The sequence below is a fragment of the Strix aluco genome, chromosome 5 (genome assembly GCF_031877795.1).
Source record: "Strix aluco isolate bStrAlu1 chromosome 5, bStrAlu1.hap1, whole genome shotgun sequence".
NCBI classification, from domain to species: Eukaryota; Metazoa; Chordata; class Aves; order Strigiformes; family Strigidae; genus Strix; species Strix aluco.
Window position 1 is genome coordinate 34,521,776 of NC_133935.1, and position 23,821 is coordinate 34,545,596.

Sequence of the window (23,821 nt, forward strand, 5' to 3'; positions counted from 1 at the left end):
CCCAAAGCAGTTACACAGTTATAACTGCACAGTAAATCATGTAATCCATCCCACACCAGAGAACAGCAACAAGCCTAAATTGTCCCTTATAATGAGAGTATGTAACATCTGCTACAGTTTGCAAAATCATATGGTGGGGGCAGAAAAAAATGCTAGTTTGGGAATCAGTCAATCAAAAAGTTCATTTAAATATGGGTTGGGGACAGATGTATGCCTGATGAATATGACACATTTCAAGTATATGCATAATAAAATTATGAAGTCAATCATGTGTCATTGTGTCATTTCTCTAGAAACCGCAGAATGAGTTTAATAAATACTACTTTCTCTGAGATATAGGCTACCAAATTCCATATAGAAATTATTTTTAAATGAGAGCTTAAAAAAATAATTTAGGTAGCGCCTGTGTCCATTTAAATCTGGTGCACATCACAAAGCAGCCTGACCTGAAGCTGTGGGATTATGAATACAGCACAGATTGATTCTCAACTAAACAAAAAGGTAGCTTCAAAACATTACATTTAACATGTCACACAAGCATTAGAAATTCATGTGGATACTAATGCATACCTAAAGCAGAAGCAGCAGCAGTTTAAAAGATGCTGTTTTCTTCATACAAGCTTCCAAACCACAAATACGCTTAGTGAGATCAAATAAAATTGGATTTAGTATACTATTTTCTAGGCTTTTTAACTCCCTATGAAGTTGTAAAAGTTTTTAGATCTGCTTGCTTTCACATAAATGAAATAGAGAAGTTGAAAAGCACTGATTAAATACGGCAGGCAAACTCACAAAATAAAGGAATTTTAGTGTGTTTGGGGGGTTTTTGGTGGGTTTTTTGTTTGATTTTGATTTTTTTTTTTTTTAATGACTGGTCCAATACTATCTGCTTCAGGAATTTATAGTCCTGTAAAATATTGTGATCAAAAACCTTAGGACACACGCAACTTCGACAGTAGTTGAGGGTCTCTGCTAGAAGATAGAATGTGAAGTTTCACCTGCACTAGGTTTCCGTTGCTGTTACAGCTGAAACAGCTGAGTTGATGACATTTTCTAAAACACCTGAATACAGACTAACAAAAGAATGAACAAAAAGGAGCTTCATGTATACTACAACTAATCTCTCCATACTGCTAAATGGCTATTATGATACACACCACTTTTTTAGCAGGTCAGCTAGAGTGTGTTATAAAGCACTGTAATGAAGTCCCATCAACATGATTTCTCTGTACTTGTATACCACTTTCCTCCCCCAACCCCAGACAGCTATAGCTGTAAATCTAATGAGAAAACTAGGAAAATATATAATTATATACCTGCTACGGATAGATTAAAAGCAAGCACAAAGAACAGGAATTATTCTTTCAAGAAGAACATAAAAGAAATTAGTTGAGACACCTATACACTAGATACAGATTTGAAAAAACACAATAATAAATAAATTGGAAACTATTAAGTAAACACACAGAAAAAGAGTTATGAGGGCACCTCCTGACTTTCAAGCTACTTTTACTTCTGAAACAGATCACTAAAGAAAGCCTTAGGCACTAAATACCATACAAATAATACAAATCCATAACCCAGCAAACAAACCCAGAACTATCTGGGACTTCAGCTGATTTCTGACAACAGGAAAAGAAAAAGGAGTAAACTGTTTGTGCAAGTGATTCTGTTTTCAAGATACATGAAAGCTGACATGTAGATCAGCTGAGAAATGTGCACTGCAGCAACTGTCGCTATCTAATTGTCAGCCAGGCAACTAACAATGTTTTCTATTACAAGAGATTAAGACCAACTCAAAGGAACTTTCAGTAGAGACCACAGCAGATGTTTATTTTCTGTTTTTAGCACTGTATCTGCCAAAAAAATTTTGAGATTAATTGGTTCTAGCAGTTGCATACAAAAAAGAATATACTTAAATATCAACTCTGTTTCCTTAAAATATATGGGGGAAATACAGGGCACGGGCTGTGCATCAACCAATACCACACAACTGGCTCTTCAGGAGTTGTACTAAGGATCTACGAAGTCTTCTACAAACACAAAGAGGTCCACTTTCAAACTGCCAAAGGCAATTCAAGTAACACAATTTAAAGAATACTTTTGCAAAGCTATAATCAACCTGTACTACAGATTTTTTACAACACACAAGGAATTTTCTGGTCCCACTAGTCCACAAGATAGTCTTGTTACTAGCCTCTCGAACTAGCAATTTTTAGAACTGATTGGTAAAGTTGAAACTCAATGTCTTGCAAAGTTCCTTGAAATTCTGTGTAGTTTTGGGGAAAGCGAGCAACGATTTGCAGTGCCATGGATACTGCATTTCTGACTCCATGTCAAAAACAATTTGTTATTTCTCTCTGTTTTTTTAACATTTCAGAGTAACCAGTATCAGTCATTTTTAGACTAAAAACTTTGCCACTGTCAGCATAAAGAGTTTTGAACTACTTGCATTTGTAGTCTGGACCAAGTGTTTATACTATGAATCAGCTTAAGGACCCTACAGCAGTACTGTAGCTTCAACAAGCCTTCAAAGGTGACCAAGTACAGGGAAGTAACAGCTCTTGTACTAGAGCATCAAAAACACACAGTACTTTTTCTAGCTCACTTTCTTATAGCATAGCTAGTACTTCTCAAAACCCATGAAAAGAAAACACTGGCAACATCTCAAGAAGCAGTTTTCTCCATCTCAAGGCTACAAAGAGCTTACAGACTTTCTACCTGCAGTTCATTATATACCTAATACAATCTTTTTCCCTGTTAGGAAAAGAGAACCTGTTTGGGCCAAGCTAAATTGGAAGCATGTAAGGACTTCAAACTCCTTCAAACTTCAAATTCCAAAGTGAATTTTTAATCAAGACAATAATTGTTACAATCATCTGCTTAGTTCTAACATTTGCTGCAAGAGCCTATCAATCCATTCATGGCAGCCTGAACTGGCCTGACTGCACATTTATTTTCCTCCAACATCATAACCCTCACAATCAGGATGAATCCTCTTACACACATCACAAGCATCCATTCAGTGAAAGATTAGCATAATATTAAGGCCATCTGAAGTACAGAAATGAGCAGCACTGAATGTTTTATTGTGCAGCCATTTGGTTATGCACAAGAGGGAACAACCCAGCCAAGACATCTGGCACAAATTACCATCATTACAATTTTCTGCACAATTTTAAGAACTCTGGTCAGCACCTGCATGTCAACATGGAAGTCGCAATGCACTTCCAGGGCCTACTCCTAAGGAAAGCCAGTCTGGCAAGACTGAAGAACCAAAATACCAATTTGCTTTGGCACAAAATTAAGCGGGCACAGAATACTCCACCTTCCTTATAAAGCTCAGTATTACAAGGCTAAACATCCAGATACCTTTTTTTTTTTAAATGGAAAGGGCCTATTTAAAACAATATTCCTCCCTCTGTTCATAAACCTAGTATGACAGTCAAGAGATACCACTCTACCACTTGTAGCTGGCTATTCCCCTTTCCTTTCCTGGCTCAGAGAAGCTGAAAGCATGAATTAAATCATATTCACAGCTGTCCCGATTCACCTACCTGATATAGGGATCCCTCCCAGACCTGTGCTGTGTTGTGGTGGGAGATTCAAGTCCAAGAAATTACTATTTGAGGTGGGATTTGCTGTGTGGTTCAAGTGCATGATGCTATTGCGTGGGAAGGCCATCCAAGGATAGCGAGCTGCTTGGCCTGGAAAACTGAAGGAGTTGTAAACTGCTCGATGCTGTTGAAACTGTGGGAACCTCTGTGGCATGACTGGAAAGGTGCTACTGAGAGAGTTGGCATTTGTGGGTGCAGCAGGATGCAGGAATCCAGAGCCTGGCCCTTTGGCAGTTGTAGTGTGTGGGGTAGGGTTCTGAAGAGATGTGGGCGAGAGGGAAGGTTGGTCTTGAACTGACAGTTCCTTCTCAATCAGGTCTGCTAAGGCTTTGCGGGTGATGTCAAAAGGGTCAAATCCTAAGTCGTCCTCTTGCTGTTTGGAGGAACCAAACCCAAAAGCCGCTTGCCAGTCTGTGGAGGAGGATACTGGTATAGTTTCTGTCAGAGAGGAGAGGAACAGGATTTAAAACAAGAATTAGTAACCATTTATCCATACAAAAATTTCAGCCTCAGTGTATCTGAATCTATGTTGCCAGTTATCTTTCATATAATACTACTTTATACATTCCCCAAAGACACCTTATATGTCAGCTTAGGATGCCATTTTCAGATCAAACTGTCACAGATTTCTACTTAAGGTGAAGTGGTAGAACTAGCAAATCATGTTTTTACTGCAGAATTGCTCTGTTCCTGAACTACAGAAAAGCCTTATCAAATAAGTATTTTCAGTAATAGCAGCAAGTAGAAAGAGACCAATAAACACCCGCTTAGAACCTTCTTTATACCCATATCACATGATGGAAGTGTGATCAAGCAGAGTTTAAATAAGGTTGTTATTCAGTTCAGTATTTTGCTTTCAGTATTAATGCTATGCTTCAGCTCCGCTGTGCAAGAAAGGTGCGGAGACGATCCCTCTCAAAGAGGGAACCTCTGACCAGTGGTTAAAAAAATCCCCCAAACAAACCCCACTGTCTACCATTATGAAGAAAAACAAGTCAAATTCTTGAGTAGACACCTTGATAAAACAAGAGGAAATAAGGAACTGCATTGCAAGGTAACTGTTAAATATTTTGAGGCAGTGTTGCAAAAAAGGCTTAACAGAATTTCCCTGCATTTTCAATTACTACATTTCATTACACTGTTTTTAAGTTTCTTATTCAGGTTCAGGGAATGCTGGGTCTAGTTTCACAGTATTTTTCCTCATAACTGTGGTAGCACAAGCTGATGAGTACAAGGTAGTATCACTCACAACGTTAACTCCCTCTGCTGGTAGGGAACCTGGTCTACTGCCTTAAGTAGTTAAAATTAAGCTCAGTATCCTCTAGGAAATCTACACTTCTATTTTCACTCTAAAAATACATGGCAATAGATAAAAAGAGTTGCTAGACAGACAAAAACTTGTCCTTTGTAGTCTTATTTAAATTAATGTAAAATGTATGGTTGCTATCATGAAATGGAACAAGATCTCTACTACCTGGAAATTGGCTCTTACTGCTACTTAATCCTTACAAAATTGGTGCGTATAGTACCTTAAACAGCAGGCAATGACCTTGGTAATAAATATTGTTTACAAACAGGATTACGACATCCAGGAGGCAGATAAACATCGAGAGAAGTCTAATCACTAAGTAAATTAACTTTGTCCTGAAGCGTCATTTACAATCTATTTAATACTGACAGTTTCATTTAATTTTTTAACAACTCCCTCATTTATAATTTGTGAGCTCTTAAACACTGTTAACCATTCCTGAGACTATATAAATACACCTAAAATGATGTTTCATTCATATGAAGTGGTATTTCATAGAAAGTACCTGGAAAATACAAGTATCTTTCAGTTGATGCAATTAACCATATTTTTATCTTTTCTGAATGTACATAATCTCATTTCAGAAAGAGAAAGATTAGGCACCTTCAGATAACTATGCAGGATACTAAAGAACATTCTGAATTTCACTGCACAGCTTCCGATGTCAGAATTACAGATTATAACAGATTATTACACCAACATACATTGACACCATGTATTTTCCCGCTCTCAACAAAAACCTGTAACATTAAATATTAATGATACATGTCACAGCCTATTATTTAGACAGGCACATGGCTAAGAAGAACTAAAATAAGCACTCTAATAATTTAGCCATGCAGCTGGAAAATTCTGTGAAGTTTCTTTTAAAAGAAAACCCTTTGTCAGTGCAATTTGTTTGTACTTAAGTAACAAATTTTAATCAGTTGTGAAGGGGGAAAAACAGTATGGAGCAAGTCCTAGAGTTTTTGGTTCTACACAGTTAGACATCCATTGCAAAAGCAAGCAATACCCAGCCACATAACCTGTGTACGTACCTGATGTGAAGAGGCTCTGTGGTTCTGGTGCTGTGGGCCACTCATTTGAAGTCTGTGGAGAGCTGGGGAATGGAGGAAGCCCACTAGGAATGGGGTTAGGGTGCCGAAAGTTGTCAGAGAAGAGCGACTGTGATTCTGTTACAGCCCCTTCAAAAGGAGACCGTGCACTGTGATTAGATGAACTGATGGGTATGACTGGATTGGGTTTTGTTAAACCAGGCGGTGGTGAAGGTGTGTCACTGTTTGTTATCTACAGGCAAGACAGGAAGAGAAACAATTAGGACACAAGTGTTTATATATAAAATATTTTTCACTAATACAGTCAAAAAATTTCCTCAAAACTTTTGGTCGCAACTAGGTTAGTTAATATATATATAGCTCAGTACAAGGTCAAACATAAAAATCATCTTAGCAGTAGCATTTTTTAGTTTTGTTTAGAATTATTATATACTTCAGAAAGTAATTGCTTCTTCAACTACAAGTTGCACCAAGCCCTCAAACTCAATTCTTACTTTCACAGCATTTATTTTTGTGTCTTACCTGCTGGGAGCTGTCACCATTTCCTATACTGAGGGAATCTGAAGGTTTGTCGATAGGGCTGCAAAATTGAGAGGGGAAAAAAAGACAGTAAGACACTTAAGTATTTAATGTGAAAACCAACATTTATTTTCGTAGTGGGAGAAAAGCCTTGAAATAAAGACAAAGCAAAATTAATTAGGAGGAATTAAGAAGGAAAAAAGTCCACTTATTATTTATGAGACTTTTTTTAATAATAAGCATCCCAATCTTTGCCATATACTGTAATACTTCTTCCCACCACTCTCCACTCCACTTGTTGACCGCCCTGTTAAGGATCAAAAGGAAAGTTTTAAACATGTTCATAGTAACTCTATACCATTCAAAAAACCCCAGGACTCTTATACTATGGCAGTATTCCATAGTAGTCTATGCTACTACTGGAAAGCAACATGAGAACAGATTTGTTTTCCAAATACCTAAATTGTCAGTTCCCATACAAGTTCTAAATAAATCTGGGGAGAGATAAGATTAAATTAACTATTTAGTCCTGGTGGCAAGTTAAGCTTCCCACCAGCCTTCAAGCTTTAACTAGCTGAAATTAGTTCCAAGAAAACTGAGTTTTGAGATGACAGAAGGGGAAAAATGCAAGACGAGACATAGCATAAAACTGCCAACAGATAAGATACAGCAGAAAACCACCTCAAAGCTATTCACTGGGAATTAACATGACTTTACTGAAATGGCACATCTCAGGATTCAAGATTCTGACAGACATACTTGAGTCGCCTTAATTATGCTAAATACCACACCAGTGAAACAGTGTTAGTTCAAGTTTAGATTAAAATCTCTGCTTTATAACTTCAAGGTACTTTCATTTTTATCTACCCATAAGAGAAGATGCACAACCATCAGGCTGCACAGCCCAAAACACAGGTCCTACAAACAAGGACCAGAAGTAATGGAACTGAAATTCATCTTGTTAAGAGGCCAGAATGTGATACAAGTCAAATTACAGGCATGATATGTTAGCACAAGACAAAAATACGTAGTAATTATTTTAACTAGGTGCAGACTTCAGATTCTAGCTACACATTGTTTTCAAACACCCCTTGCTACTGCAAAGTTTGAATATTGCATAGAGCCACATATCAAGGTCAAAAATTCATAAGATTGCTTCCCCCTGTATTCGTTCTCCCCATCCCAGAATAACTAGGATCAAAACCCAGCAGAATTAATTCTCCTCCATTCTAAAGAAACTGTGTAAGAGTAATCCATTAATAAAAACAATTTCTGTGCAAAAGGACACTGATTGAGTTGGCATCTCAAACAGATAACTGAAGCTGAAGTATTTATGACTATAAAGGAAAAATCAGAGGAATGTACTTGCAAACAAGCATTACTCCAGTTAAGATTTACAAATACTTTCTACTCAGTGGTCAAACAGCATGAATAAAGTTCTTCCATTTGGAACAAAGTGTCTTGGGTTAGTAATTTCTGAATACATATAGCACAAAAGTTTGCTTTTGACTCTTCACTACACAATCATTCTAATTGTAGAGCTGATATTACAGCCAAATTCTTTTCTGAAAGCTGCTGACAGAAAGTCACAATGATGCAGTTTAAAAAGCTACGTGTAAGACAACTTTTAATGACAATCTAAATACTGAAAATGTTTATTATACTTGAACCTAAGAAGTCTTTAATTGTAAGACAGACTTCCAGCCCACAAGAATGAACAAGAGTCATTATCTACTGACTACCATATTTTTACCTACGTTTAGTACATTCTTCTCAGAAAAGATAAGAAGGAAGCTGCATGTCACTACCAAAAATGCAACCATAGGATCTCTGATCACAGCTCAACAGGACTGCTATTAAATCTAACAGGAAGGTACCACTTTCAACAGCACTCACAATGTTAATGCATTGGTTCAATATAGATTTAAAATGAAGATCAACTACCTAACTGGCAACACCACTTCTTAAAATATTAGGATTTACCTTGTTATTTCCCCATCCAACCTCCGAATGAGCCCAACCAATGTTACCTGAGGGGGTCCATGAAAAACAAATCAGCATGACTACAGACTATAATCAGAACTGCAAGTGATGCTATGATGGAAGAGGACACCAATTCTATTCAAGGAGAGCACCAAGAGGAAAAAATGTTGGTTAGTAATAAGGAAGTTATTGCAAGCAGATGAATTACTTCCTCTGCACAAAAAAGCCTCAGATGAATCTGCTGCCCTGTTGTTCCTGTTACTGAGCGATAATCAGGGAACCCTTACCTCTGCAGTTGTTTTTCTGGAACATACCACTGTAAAGAGATGACAAATATTCAGCCCTAACATTGAGCTTGCCTCTGTTGAAGCTTTTCCAAGTGACAAGCCTCCTGATGTATAGCAACTAGCGTGTTACTTTTGTGGAAGCTTCTGTATAGAAATGAAGGGCTCAGCTCTGGCTGGGACCATGCAGCTATATAAGCTGTTGATCCCCTAGTTATTCAGCTCCCCTCAGACCTTACCTGTAGCATCACTTACTACCTTCATGTTAGGGTTCTGCTGCACAATCTGCCATTCAGTCTTTTTCACAGGGGCTAGGCTAAGTCCAGCTTTTTGTGACCTGGTCAGGATTTGAATCCAGCTCTCCAACCAGAGAGAGAGACTGGAGAATCATTCCCTCCACACCAAATAGTGAGAGAGAAAGCAAGCTATCTGAAGTATAAAAGGCAGCACAATTACCCGAAATCTGAGTCTGCACCATCTGGAGTCATATGTTCTGGGTCTGTGCCATTTTCTAATATAGGAGGCGTTTTCCTGTGTTCCATTGTTAAACCGTTGGCTGATTTACTTGAACTCTGTAATGATGGCCAGGCATCTTTGTTATTACTGTTGGGTCTGGAAAAAGGCAAGAGTAAAAAAAAAAAAAACACAAAACAAAAAAGAAGAGTTCAAGTTATGAAGAAAGTGTTTTAAAAAATCGTAAGCACTGGGGAAATGAATCCTTGTGCCAGACAATCTATAAGAATAGATTTATCTGGATATTATTTCTCAGATTTTAAATGGTGATGACTTAAAAAAAGAATTAGTGGGATAGGGAGTGGAGAGAAAACCAGGGGAATTCTGTTTTCTTCACTGAATAGATAGCTGCTCTGCCAATGCTGAAGTCCAAACTTGTCCATTTGGGGGAGAGAAAAAAACCAAAAAAATAAAAAGCTTCAATTATCCAGACCTACACAAACCTCATTCTCATTTAGAATTATTTGCTTTATCCCATAAGTATTTGTAAGTTTTGTAAATCATGAACTAAACTTTTTTTATTAAATACATGTTTTATATTCCAGGCCCTATCAAGACTGGCCCCAACAGATGCAGTTTGTGTTTAACGCCTACACCAGAGTCCACAGTTTTACTAACAGACCATGAGACCAGTCAACACACTGTTCATTCAAGTTACTGCTCCCTTCATTTCTATTTTAAAGCCATAATTACTTCCTTTTTATAAAGTAGCATTAAATTTAATTTCAGAGTGTACATTAGATCTGAAAGTTCAAGAGAGGACTCAAAGCCCAAGTTTTTGCTGAAAATAGTTACTTTTTATACAACTTGAAGCGAGCTGAAGTATCATCTGTAACTGAATGCATTCAAATACAGTGTCATCCACTAACCCTACAATTCTACTATAATTGCCTTTGTGTTCTCCAGTTTTTCTATTAACTTTAGCTTTTCCTTTGCTTTAATTAGGATGCTGTTTTTACTGTCCAAGTGCTGTCTTCATAAGGAAGAAGCTTTTAAAAAATTTTTTTCAGTACTTAAGTTCCTCCTGATGTCTCCTTTCATTAATATGTTCTTATTACACGGTCCAACATTTACTCTACATCTCTAGGTCAATTTAGTAAGTTCACAGTCAGAATCTGGAAATTCCTATAGCTACTTATAGCAAGCAGTTTCCTCTAGTGTTTCCTGCTCCTATTCAGATAAAATTGGCATTAGCTACCCTCAAATCTCAGTTAGTATTGTAGATTTGCTATTCTACCTCCACATTTCTCATATACCTATAGAATATGTACACAGATGAGAGCCTCGACCTGATTTACAGATCTCATCTTTGCTTTGTACACATTTAAAATAAGAGATAGTGAGCTGATCAGATATTGAACATCAAGGAATGAAGACACATCATCAGCACTATGTCAGTCATTAAACATTCTCAGTCCTACAAAAGTGAGCTGTCATCTAGATATAACAAGGCTTTCAATCCATTAACAGATTTATTTTAAATATCAAAATTTATGTCTGCTGCAGTGCAAAGTCTACGCCAAAACGAACTTTAAAATGGCACAGTTAAAAGTCAGTTTTTCACCCAAGGAGAAAGGTAAAGAGAAACAAACTGGTTTGGTTTGGGGTGGGCTTTTGTGCATGTGGGTTTTTTTGTTCTGTTTAAGTTCAAAGCTGCATGCTTCTAAAGGGCTATTCTCCAAGACCAGCAAGTGCTTAACAAGTGTTTCCACTTGTAGCATAAGAAAGCATTCATTTCAGTTCTTCAGGAAAATGTCAGCAGGAAAAAAAAAGCTTGTTTTCAATGTGGAATATACCTCTAATTGCAAGAGAATGCAGTCACTATTGACTATCAAGTGACATACCAAGAGATGAGTACCCACATACACAAAGTGGCACTGGGTTATTTTAACATTTGTCTTTAGCAGCAAGAAAAAAGGTCTGCAAATAGGACCTTTCAAATTAGAACACAATTGTGAAAAAGCATTTATGTACAGTTTAAGAAACTGTTTTCTACTACTGGATATTTATAATTAAACATTTACTATTTAGAACACAACTTCTGTTCAATTCCAGAGTGAAACAGAAATCCTGCACCCCAAAAACACAAGAACAACCACAAAATTGTCAGAGGCTCTGACAGACTGTCAGAAGCATCATATCAATGAATCTGACAAAAATGAGAACCCAATTGGGGTGTGAAAGCTGTGAAGGAGAACAACATGCATTCACCGGCTCACAAGCTACATTTTGTACTAATGAGATGGGACTTGAAGAAACATTTCAAAATCCCAGCTGCAAGAAGAAACTCACTTTGCAACCCAAAAGGTGTTGCCTAGCCTTTAGCAAAGAACAGAGTCTGTGTTATGATGATGCTGTTCAGCTGACAAGAGAAGTTAACTCCAGACCACTTGTTGCCTTTGGAGCCATTTTTTCCACAAGTGCCAAAATGTTAGCACCACAGATTGGCCAAGCTCCAGTTCATAATTGCTTTCTGAAGGTTTAAAAGTTTGCTGCAGTTTCAGACAGAGCATTCTTTCCTCACTGGTATCGTTTGTTTTGCACGGATCTAATTAGGTTTCAAATTAAGATTAGCTCAAGACTTTGAACATAAAAATAATCAATACCCAAATGCAGGAAGTGGTGTATTTGCTTTACTCACTGCACTCTACCTTCTAAGTCAATGCTGAACCAGTGCCCAAGAAATAAGAAGTGGCACAGTCCTTAAGAAAAGATCCACCTGGAGTCCTGACCACTTGCAAAGAGCAGACAACACTTCCTCCAGAAGTTAAAGAAAATAATCTCAGTACACCACCTGGGATACCTGTTCTCAAAATTGTATTCTGCTTATTCAAGCTCCATTGGCAATATTTTAGACAATACCCACTTCCTTGCTTAAACTGTTGTGCAGTGATGCTGCCAGTGGCAAATTATTGTCTGAAAAATTCAGTAGTGGATAAACTGGCACACAACACAAACTCTGATTACAAGGCCAAGGTGCATACGAAGTGCAATTTAACTTTTACATTCCACTCTGCCCATCTCATCATGAAAATCCTACAAAAAGGAGTGGAGGAAGTTGTTAACAGTTTTTATTTATCTTAAATATGACATTTGAGTGGCTAATTCACCTAAGGACTGATGACCTTAGGTTTTCATTTATCTTTGTATGACTATGTACTCATATAGACAGAAATATTTTCATAACTTACTGAACAAACTACTTCAACAGAATATTAACAAACAGTAATAAGTGATAACTGAAATGACAACATAGTGAAAAACATATCATTTAAGTTTACTAGATGAAAGAAAGAAATTTTATTCACATCTTGTGAATTCTCACTCATACAAAAGAAACTGATTTTACTTTCAATTTCCAAGGTCCTTACACCTAATGCAAGGACTGCACTATAAATCATTATGTAAAACATACATATCAAGACTATAAGGTGCCTCAGTGGTGAGAGAATAGACTTCATTCATCATGACATCATATCAAGAAAGCTGACATCTGGTCTTCAATAAATATTATGTGTTCATGCAAATATAAAATACAAGGTCATCTTTCAGACTAAGAATACCTCGTTCTGATCCACATGCACACAGCAGAAAAACACTTATTTACTAAGTAAGATTCACACTCACTTTGTATTAGAACAAAGTGGTGCATATGTCTCTCTGCACAGAGAAAACTAGTATCAGAGTTTATCATGTAATAGCCACTAAAAAGAGCAGACAACTGAAGGGATGCAATAGGAATAAGGAGGTTTTCTCTGGGAATAACCAGAAAGAGAGCATAGTCAGGCAGTCCCAGCATCAGTACTTACACATCATACCTCTGCAGTGCTGTCACTTTGTTCTTGTTCTTGTCAACTGTACCCGTAGATAATTGGAGAAAGTTGGGGTTTAGTTTGTATAATTCTTGCAGTAGTTTCTGTTCATATTCCTGGTGCTTACCCGCCTAAGGAAACAGAAAATCACAATGAACAAATACTGCTTTAATATATATTTTTATAGATATAAACCATTTTTAATATATAAATGTACATATGTATGTCCCAAAGCTCAGTAACTGAGCTTTAACAATTTAATAGGTCACTCCTGACAAACTCAAAACAGTGCTTCTCAATCTCAGCACAGACATGATCTCGACAAATCTAAAGCTTGCCTAGAAATCACTTGCACGTGTTTACCAGTTCATAATTTTTTTGGAGACTTCTAAAGAAGGTAGATAGTTACAACCTTATTAGACTTGCTGTTCAGTTCTGATCAAGAGCTTCATAATATACTTTCTAAATCGCCAACAGCTAAATCTCCAAGACAGTCTGCATTTGATATGTCAACCATACTAAGCTTTTCATAAGATGGGAAGGAGTAAAGAGTCTCTCTTTTAAACCAAAAGTTCCAAATTGGAAGTAATTTTATATTGGCTTAATAAAAATAGCTGAGGTGGTCTGAGTGTTAACTATCATGCGACAAGCAAGATATTCTGAGCAATAACTAGTAAATCATTCTTTAATAACTGAAAAAATGAAATTCTTTTAACTAACTGAATTAATTGAGAACAATTTCTTGCTTTCAGAAATTGAGGAGGCCCAATCCAACTCCAGAATATTTCATCTGGTGAATGAAAGAAGAAAGTATTTTTCAGTCTAGCTTATCTATAACATTCTGTGGCTAAACACTTAAAACCAGCAAGATCCACCCCTCATGCAACATTTAAAGCAACATCTGAAACAAGTTCCAAGATAAGCATTCACATTTTTTGTAGGTTGTTATACCATTCCAACCTAAGAATTACTATTTGTAAGTTAAGTGTTGTAAGTTGAGTTGAATCAAGATGAAAAATAGAACAGTGAATCTGAAGTTGTCAATAGCTTTTATCTACAGTTTCCAGATACTAAGAGATGTCCTTCAGCAAAGCAAGCAAGCACCAAGATTTACAGCCAGGCCTTCTGCATCTTAAGTCTGGAACATACATGTTATTATCTACCACATCTACAGTATTGATTTAAAAGCTCTCATGCCACTGGCACACCTAAAAATTAACATTTGTACATTACTTAATTCATTCTCTTTATAAATGTTTTGTTGGAACAGGAACGGAATTGATGCACAGGCAATGTAGACATCCTCCTAGAAAAATATTACAACCTAAAAGAAAACTCTTTACTTGTTTTTCTTTTTTAAAAAAAAAATTAAGCAGGAATATTTGACAAAATTCAGAAAACAGTACTGCTGAGAAACTAAATTCCCTTATGGGCTCCCTCAGAAGGACACCTGCATTATCCCATTTCAATGCTCCAAGTCAGTCAAACACTGTAAATATCTCCAGTTTTTTGCTACTTATTTCTCCAGTTCTCCATTACTGGTTGATTCTCAATGTTTCTTTCTCTATGCAGTCAACTACACAACCCTCAAAAAAGGACACTGAAACATCTGGTGGATGCATCATCTTACCCAACTTTGTCAGTGTCTACAGCCAAGCTACTACCTACCGTAGAAAGAAGTGTGGTTCACCTAAATGCAAACTTTGAGATAAACTGCACCCTGGAAATGCTTCTTTTGCCATCCACTATGAATAGAATATAAACAACTAGCTCAGATACACAGATCTGCCCTGGAAACATTAAGCAGCTGAGTAAGAAGAAACCTCTCTGGATATCTCATCTTGCTTAAGGCTTCAATGGCAAGAGACTGAATGTCATGGCCAGGAACACCAAGTCAGTCCTAAGCTCACTTACCTGTCACATAAACGTAAGAAAGAAACAAGACTAAAATCCTATATTAGGATCTTGCAGTAAATGTGCTTTATAACAAGCAATCCAGAGGCCAAACTTAGCATCTCCAATCTACCTTACCTAACTTGCCAACTTCATTTTCAGAGGCTTCCTGGAGTTCTACCAGTTCTTTTCGGCTTGTTACAATGTTTACCTCTATTAACAATTATTGAATCTAGAATGTAAGTTCATCCATTGACCTTTTTTTTTTTTAAAACAGAGCATCAGAGTCTGTGACAATGATCATTCAATCTCATGAAAGGGACCTGTAAATTCATTGACACTAACCCAAACTCCAGAAAGCTGGTACACTGAAAGCATAATGCACTTCTGCATGAAATGAAGAAGAAAGTTTAAGGAATGTAACAAGGAACCGAAAAGGAAGATTCATTTAAATCACCAAGATCAAGTATAAGCCACTCAAGACTTCTGAAGAAACTCCTATGTGAAACTGATTCTTGGCCAAGGTTTGTAACCTATCAATTTTAACTGGCAGATAGGCCAGAGGACTGACAGACTGCCACTGTCTCCTACAGAAATGGCTGTAGAAGAGATCCTGTGAACTACAGACTGTTTTCAACCTCCATTCCTCCTAAGATTATAAAGTCTATCTCAAAAAAGAAAAAAAAGAAAAAAATAGAAGTTCATGAATAAACACAATCTGCTGAGAATGAATCTGAACATCTTCTGTAAAGGGAATCCTACTTCACTAACATGATGGAATTTTATTATAGTGTCAATAAGCATAAAGAGGATCCTCAAAACTTTCAAAAAGTGTTTGATAATGTTTCAGACCAGAAATTATTTACAGAAGTGACCTGAGATAGAGGAAAGGTTCTTGTGTGGATTGAAGCTGGTATGAAGATAGAAAGGCAAAGCGAAGACTTACTGGTCACTCTTTCAGGGTGTAGAAGCAAGTGATGAGGACTAATGACTGATATCAATTTTATGCAACACCATCAGCATGCATGAGAAAGGAGTAAAGACCAAGTTTTTTTGCTGACAATACCAAGCTCTTTTGGTAGTAAAATGCCATGCTGATAATGAGGAACTCCAAAAGAACCACAGAGAACTCAGCAAACAGGCAAAAAGGTAGCAAATAAGTTTCACCAGAGACATGTCAGGTAACACACCAAGGGAAAAGTAGCCTAAAACCATACTAATGCTCTACTGATCTGTGAACTGGCTGTTACAGCTCAGTGAAGAGATACTGAGGCTACTGCCAACAGATCTCTGAAACTGTTAGTTAATTATGCACTGCCAACCAAACAAAAAAATGTGCTGGGCATCATTAGGAAGGGCACTTAAATTTTTAAAGAGTCATGGCTGACAGCTCTATAAAAAAAGTAAAAAGTCTAGACAGGAGGAACATACCCTCAAACATGTATAATATAACAGATCTAGGTGGTGGGAGAAATACAGGGAAATGAACAGGAAAGGTGGCCTGGTTTGCAAGTTCTCCTTGAATTTCACCTCCTATTGCCCTTATCCGTGAAAAAATATATACTATAGGGACTATTCATCTGAACCAGCAGGGTATTTTTTAAATTTATGAAAATGCAGCTGAAATCCTCAGAAATAACTGCTAATTTGTGGGAAAAAAAATGTATAATAGATATGGGCATTCTTCCTTATCCTCTGGCTTACAGCAGCTTAACACATGAAATAAAATTTACTTGTATGACATTTATGCTAGCACTAGGGGTGGGGACCACCCTGCTTCAGACAGACCACGTGCAAAAATTACAGTATGGATGCAAGGCTGGCATACTTGAGACTGTGTTTAAAAGCTTTACTGTACTTCATGTAGAGGGACAGACCCAGACAGACCTCAGAATGCACCACCTTTGAGAAAGTAAAGGTATCCATTTACTTGCTTCCCTATCCTAGATAACAAGGATTTTGATATTGAGATGTCCCTGCATCAGTATTTATGCTCTATTACAGTTACCTTCAATGTTTATTTCCAAACAGTTTCTACACCCTTCATAAAAGGGATATCAGAATTCAGACAGCATAGTCAAATCACAGTACAATAGTTAACCCACAATAACTGGCCACATACACAAAACCTACAGGAAAACCCAGATCTGCACTAACTTCTTCCAGAGATTTAAAATAACATACATTACCTTGCATTGGTGTGAACAAAGAGCAAGTAGATAACTCAAGGTTATTTGAATTCTTGGCTAAGAGTTTATCTCCATCTTTTTGACTCATGAACACTCAGGGGGACTTTTCAGCCTTTAAAAGCAGCATGCAATGAAAAAGATTTAACTAACTGTTCATTTCCACTATCCAACTCGTTAATCACCTTTTGGACTTCAAAATTCATCTCTGCCATAACATTCAGCAAAAGGCTACATTATACACACATTAGACTAAAGTATATACAATAGATACATGCCACATTTCATATATTTCCATTCATTACACTTACCTGCATTTCCTCTTTTGTGAAACTGGCTGCTTCATCCCCCAGCTCATGTAGATACATGCAGTCTGGTTTTGGACACTGCATATTTTTTAGAAAATAACTGCAGTATTTTGTTGTACCTAATGATGCCTGAAGGAAAAAAAGAAAACAAATACTTAAGTACTGGATGTTAAGAATGCCTTTTACAGCATAAGGAAAAAAAAACCTGTATTTGCAAAAAAATCCTTCCCAAGGTTTGAAGTTCCATCATAGTGCACTTTTTGATGCAGATAGACTAGGAATTCCATTTGTAAGGAATCTATATACTTGAAGATTAGTTAATTAGAATGTATATCTATTTTCATCCAATCTAAATAAACGCCAAAATAATAGCCTCTGTAAATTTTTGCATTCACAATCATGAGAAGCCATATAAGTCATTATAAGTTTGTATTACATGAAACAGGTTACTGTTTTGTAGCAGGGTCAGGAAATGAATATTAACTAGCTGATTTTCTATAGCCACCAGTTTATACATATACCAAAGAAAAAAACCTGCATTTGATAGGAAGCTTTTGAGAGATGTGGTGTTTGGATTACAGAAATTGTCTGTAAAAGCAAATAATCAGGTTTTCACACTGTCCTATTAAGCTGTACAGCAAAAAAGCCACTGTGACAAGGGGGATGTGGTGCATCTCTTTGTCTCAAACTTTTGTTTTAGGAAGTTAACTGCTAACCCCCTAAAACATTGCCTGCTGGAAGCTCGTTGAAATGCCATGTTGTGATTAATGCTAGGAAAGTAGGTCAAAACCCAATACCCAAGAAACTGGACATTTTTGTTCATCAACACAAACATATCCATACAAACAAAAGTTTATACTATGCACTAGTATTACGTGTCCTAGCACATATACATATTACCACCTTAAGTGTTCTGCCGTCTACCACCACATTATTGACGCACTGTATGGCTCTGAGAGCATCTTCTGACCGGATGTAGGTTACATATGCACTGGCACTTGGACCCTAGAAAGAAAACATACCATATTTTTTTATTTCTTCCTTCCCCTACACAGATCTGCTTTTTAAGCAGCTCACTTCATAAACTGGTATATTCACAGCTAGATGTTTTAACAGAAAAACTGACAAAAATGGTAGAATTCATAAAAATTTAGATGCAATACATAAAGAATGGGGAAAAGAAGAAATGCATCAAAATGTTGCTTGAAAGTTCTAAAAATACTTAGAGGTATTTTATCCCTGAAATGCAGATTAGTGAATAAATGCCACACTGCTGCTTCTTTGAAGGTTCTCATCCTGTCTTCCAGTCTTTAATCTTTCTACATTGCATCTTGCAACCAACGTTGAGTCTGGTTGGATAATGCCTCAGTAACTTAATGCTAATTTGATTTTTGCAATGCTGCTGGTTTTCTTCTTTTTACTTTAACCTATTGCTTAATCAGAAATAGGGAGCCCCAGATTCACTCAGCACACATGTATTTTCTCTAAAGGAATAAAAAAAATCACGAGGCCTCTGACTTACCTGTGAGCCTGCATATGATGTGCTGTTATTAATGACAACTTTATGTATTTTACCAAATTTCCCAAAATATTCTGGTCGTTTCAAAACCTACAAGAAAAAAAAGTTTAAGTCGTACAATGGAAAGTTAGTACATACAGGGCTGTACTTATTTTTTCTGTATAACTGTGCAAGTAAAGCCTTTAATAAAAAAACTAATAAAAAAGACTTCCTACAAAGAATGGAGGATGTAGATTTGTAGATTCCTACAAAGCATGTAGATGTAGATTTGTTTTCCAATGTAAAACATAGTTACTTGCAATACAGAGTACGTTGCCACTGCAGTGAAGAACTTAAATGAGAGATATTCCACATTTTGTGTTGTATTTTTTTAAAATTTCTTTTGGCGCTCAGATTACCCAAATCCTACCCTGGGAAGATACATCCCATTCAGCATGAAATATTCCTGTATATATCTATTTTATAATTTGAGGAAAAAATAAAAATCACATTCATTCAGTTTTAAAATAACCACCTTAAATTTGCGTTCAGATATATTAATTGCTAGGAACAAAATGCTGAATCCTGACTCACTTGTGCCACTCCATATAGAAAGAGAGTCAAGCAATTAGCTCAAGATAGCCTCAAGTTTTCAGAAGACCAGACTAAGTACAAGACAACAATACATGACACCTCCCTGGGGCAAGAAAAAACATTTCAGAATCAACATCATGCTAAAATGAATGAGTGAATATCACACACCTGAAGAAAAAATAAAGTCTCCTGCCTTGCCCTTCCCTGCATCAGTTAGTAATAACACACCATTTAGGGATCCTGTGCAAAGCAGGAACATCTCTAGCATATTATTATATTGAATAACAGTTACCTGTGTGCCAGTAGAATTGGCACTGTATCTGACGCTTTTGGTACCAAAAGCCTTTCTTTATCTATCTCTGCGCTGGAAGGAGGTACACAAGTAAGGACTATTCAGACTGAAGCTAGATAAGCCAAGGGTATTTCTAGCTCTAGACGATAACCCAAGAGGTTAAAAAGGAAGATTTGTTTCCCCAGCTTCATCTTCATATTAACACTGTACAGTCTTACAGTGTTCTCTAACATCAGCACAGTACTTATCCAAGAACTTCTTTACTTAAACACCTCCTCTCCCTTCTCAAGGGAGCATCAAGGTCTTCAAGATCAGCATAAATCACATTTGGAACATCCTGTAGAACTGCAGGACACATTGTATATAGACAACCAGTCACTCACTGGTCTCTTCTGACTGCTCTTCACTTGATCTACACCCTTCTGAAAGATCCTACACCCACCCTTCTGCATCATTCCAGAGGAGACTAACATTCTTGAGTAAAGCGGAAGAGTTTCTTCAAGTGTCTTGCAGACTATACTCCCGATAAGATATGGCAGCATGGCCTTCACAATTTTTTGCAAGAGCATGTCACCAGAAGTGGATCCACCTGTACTCCATCATGATCCACAGATCTAGTTCCAGAAATAGCAGCCAATCTCCCCTTCCGAATCATCTATCTTTGTGCTCAGTTTTTCACTTGCTTAAGTGGAAAACTTAAATTGAATATATTGAGTAATTTTTTTTAGCCCATCTCTCTCTTTCAGGCTAGGTTTCTTCAAAATCAAGTAATTTTGGTGCTATATGCAGTATCCAGTAAGTACACATTATCTTCTGGTACGTTAGTGAGAATACTGCTACCACCAAACCTAGTACAACACTGCTACCACCCCTTACTACACCAACAAATCCACTTCTAATTACTCAAAGTACTCAGCACAGAATTATCTGAGGTTAAAAAAAAATTTAGCTGTATATACTATTTCTCTTACTCACAAATCCTCTATCTGGTCAAAGAAACCAAATACATTTTTTGGTAATAAATAGCACCAAGCCAGTGCTGACAGTTGCTTGCAAACACTTGTTACTATATTCTTGTAGGAACTGAAGTGTTATATGCCAGATCTGTTTAACTTGGATTTTTCTCTTCCCTTCCTTTTTTCCCTCTCCACTAAAAGCAGCTTTTTACATTTGTTCTTTCCCACTCTACCAAAATGTAGCCCATACTCTGCAAGTCCTCAAAAAGAGCCACTTCTATCTGAGATTTCTTCAGACAATTTAGTCAAATCAGGTGAATTTAACTAGGCACAATAGCTTTGAAGCCATCCATCTTAACCCATATTACACTCCCTCCATATTTTAATTCAAGGTACTTTTACTCATTAGAGCTAATACCACTAGCCAGCTGCAGCTGACTGATGATGGAAGCAGATAAAACCTTTTAAACGCAATCAGTTTTGTCAAATGAAAAAGCTTCTTTTTGATGATGCAGAGTAGGAAGCCAACTCTTTCCTGGGTCTTCCTCTTACTAATTTTTTTTCCCCCTCAACTGACATCACCATTATGCTCCTTCCTAGTTACAATTCAAGAATTGGCTTTCTTCTTCTATCCCTACAGGTTTGTGCTACCCTTTATATTTGTTCTTTAATCCAACCAAGCCACCATTTTAGAACTGGTGGTGTACGACACAGCTGTATAGTACAAGCAGATCCAGCCTAGGAAAATGAGTACCTAAAAAAACCCCCTTAAGCTTATTTTTAGTTTAACAAGCCATTTTTAAACAAATACAGAGAACAATTTCCTCAACAAAAAAAACAGCATCTGTATTCCCAAAACCAAGACATGAACACATATTGAGGCTGTTTTGGAGGAGGAAGATGAGTAGGTTCCCTTAAGAAGAAGGGGCCTCAGCAGTAGTGAACCTTTTCAATGCTACTTCATTTTATACCCACCAGGGAAACAGACAAGGGCAGGCACAAGGGTATTCTAATGGTTCTTGACAGTAAGTTAAGAGCAAGATCTGTAAGTGTGAACCTCTCACCTCTGGATCTGCTAGGCGTTGAGATAGCCCTACCACGAAAACAAGGTTCTTCTGTACAACCCGTACACTGGCCAAATGTTTACGATTCTCTGATATCTTCTGTTTCCTCTCGTTTTGTTTCTGTTTCTTTTCATTTTTTATCCTTTGCAGCTCTTCCTGGGAGAGTGGTTTGTACACTGCTGGATCTTCTGGATATGGCTAAATATAACAAATACCATTAAAACAACCCATAAGAAACAACATATTTGAAAATCATTAATTTTGATGTTCTAACACACAAATTTCTTCTGTTATACTGTTCGGATTGTTATGGCCAGTCACATTATAGAAGCAGCTTATTCAGTCCTTTGGGAAAGATGAACATCTTGCATATTTTCATGGAATTCTCCTATTTATAGACATGATACTGATTTGGACAATAACCACATTCTAACCCAGCTGCCTACTCAGTTTGGTAACACTGCAAGCAGCCGCAACGTGACAGCCAACACACTCTGTTAAGACTTCACTAACGTAGCGTAGTAAGCAGGGTGAAAGCGTGTCCTGCATATTCACTTTACATTTAGTTGTCTGATACAGATTTGGATACTTAAGCGTATTAAAGTCTACAGGATAAGAAATCAAAATACAAATGTAATTTCAGTGCCCCACCAAGTTCAAGCCAGTAACACCATTACACATCTCAATCTTTGCATGGTTAACTTCTCCTAGCAAAGAGACAGATTTCAATACAGTTACTGCATACTGATTTCAGAGTATTCTTGCCGTGCTTAGGTACCACTTTGAAACTTGGGCTTTGTCTTCCCTGGACAATGGTGGATTTTTAACCTCAAGATTATCATCTACAGATAACTCCTCAAACACAGACTTAACACTGTAGATTTTAATCTTGAAAGTATCTAGCAGAAGTACAAATGTCCTCAGAGTTACCTGGAAAGATTGCTCTATTCATGCAGAGCTTCACTATAAAGGCACTATTTTAGCCTGGTGTTGTAGATCACAGTGCACTGTCCTCTGCCCCAGATTACCCCTCAAAGCAGTCCCATATTCCTTAGCTGTCCCAGTTTTCTCAGACTTAAAAGTTAAATTTCACACTTTATATACAAAGCAACAATAAGCACAGAAAGAAACATGTAAAATTGTATCTCAAACAAAAAGAAGTGTTTCTAAACAGCGAAATGAAGTAGAAAATGAGAAGAGTACAGATGTGTATTAAGATAAAGACTTAAGATAAGGAAGCTAAGGTCACCAATATGTTGACCTAAGTTCTTTGCTTGTGCTACCATAACCAAAGGTTTCAGTGTGCAAGTCCAACAAAAAGTGTATGTGACTTTTCCCTGACTGTCCACTGTTAATGGCAGAATACAAAACTAGTTGTCATACTAAATGACATGAGAAAAATCTACAGCAGCAGGTGAAAATAAGGTTTAGGTTAAAAGCATATATTCCTCATACTTGCATGATTCTACTGAAAGAGCCACCAAGTGCTCAGACCTGATAGTCTTCTGAGTACATCCCCAAACAAAACAAGGCCCATTTTACAGTTTAAAGAGTTTAAAGTTCACCACCATTAGGCTATACTTGAGACATCTTCTGAAAGTATGCTGCAGACGACTTCAGCAGACGGCATCTTGTGGTTTAACACCAAGTCCTCTAGTACATGTTTTTAGTATCACAAAGGAATGTAAACTTGTAAGATGCTTTAGCAGTAGCCAAAGGTACACAACTAAGTCCTTAACATGAAAACACAATGAGGACTCATATTACCCTTGAAGAAGAGTTAAAGCTGTACCATTTCTTAAAAAGTTATGTTATTCGCAAGTAACACTGAATACCTTATACAGATTTCACAGTGTACTTGATGAACAGCAATGACCGGATAGTAAAGTCATTTGAGATTAACTATAGACAATGATTATCTTGTGTTTTAACACATGT

General features: G+C 37.0%; 1 protein-coding gene across 15 annotated transcripts in view; it reads right to left on the reverse strand.

The window, feature by feature from the left end:
* The window catches only part of CNOT4 (CCR4-NOT transcription complex subunit 4), an 81,859-nt gene that overhangs the window by 15,390 nt on the left and 42,648 nt on the right, over positions 1 to 23,821 (reverse strand). For 10 of the 15 annotated variants that reach the window (XM_074826936.1, XM_074826945.1, XM_074826934.1 and 7 more), the window contains exons 3-11: positions 21,884 to 22,081; positions 19,002 to 19,088; positions 18,383 to 18,484; positions 17,483 to 17,608; positions 13,090 to 13,223; positions 9,224 to 9,379; positions 6,504 to 6,561; positions 5,964 to 6,213; positions 3,558 to 4,055 (exon numbers count right to left, since the gene is read on the reverse strand). In XM_074826936.1, the coding sequence (XP_074683037.1) occupies positions 3,558 to 4,055; positions 5,964 to 6,213; positions 6,504 to 6,561; positions 9,224 to 9,379; positions 13,090 to 13,223; positions 17,483 to 17,608; positions 18,383 to 18,484; positions 19,002 to 19,088; positions 21,884 to 22,081 (1,609 nt within the window). The remainder of the gene's footprint in view (positions 1 to 3,557; positions 4,056 to 5,963; positions 6,214 to 6,503; positions 6,562 to 9,223; positions 9,380 to 13,089; positions 13,224 to 17,482; positions 17,609 to 18,382; positions 18,485 to 19,001; positions 19,089 to 21,883; positions 22,082 to 23,821) is intronic. The other 5 variants (XM_074826947.1, XM_074826944.1, XM_074826946.1 and 2 more) reach the window with 3 other exon arrangements.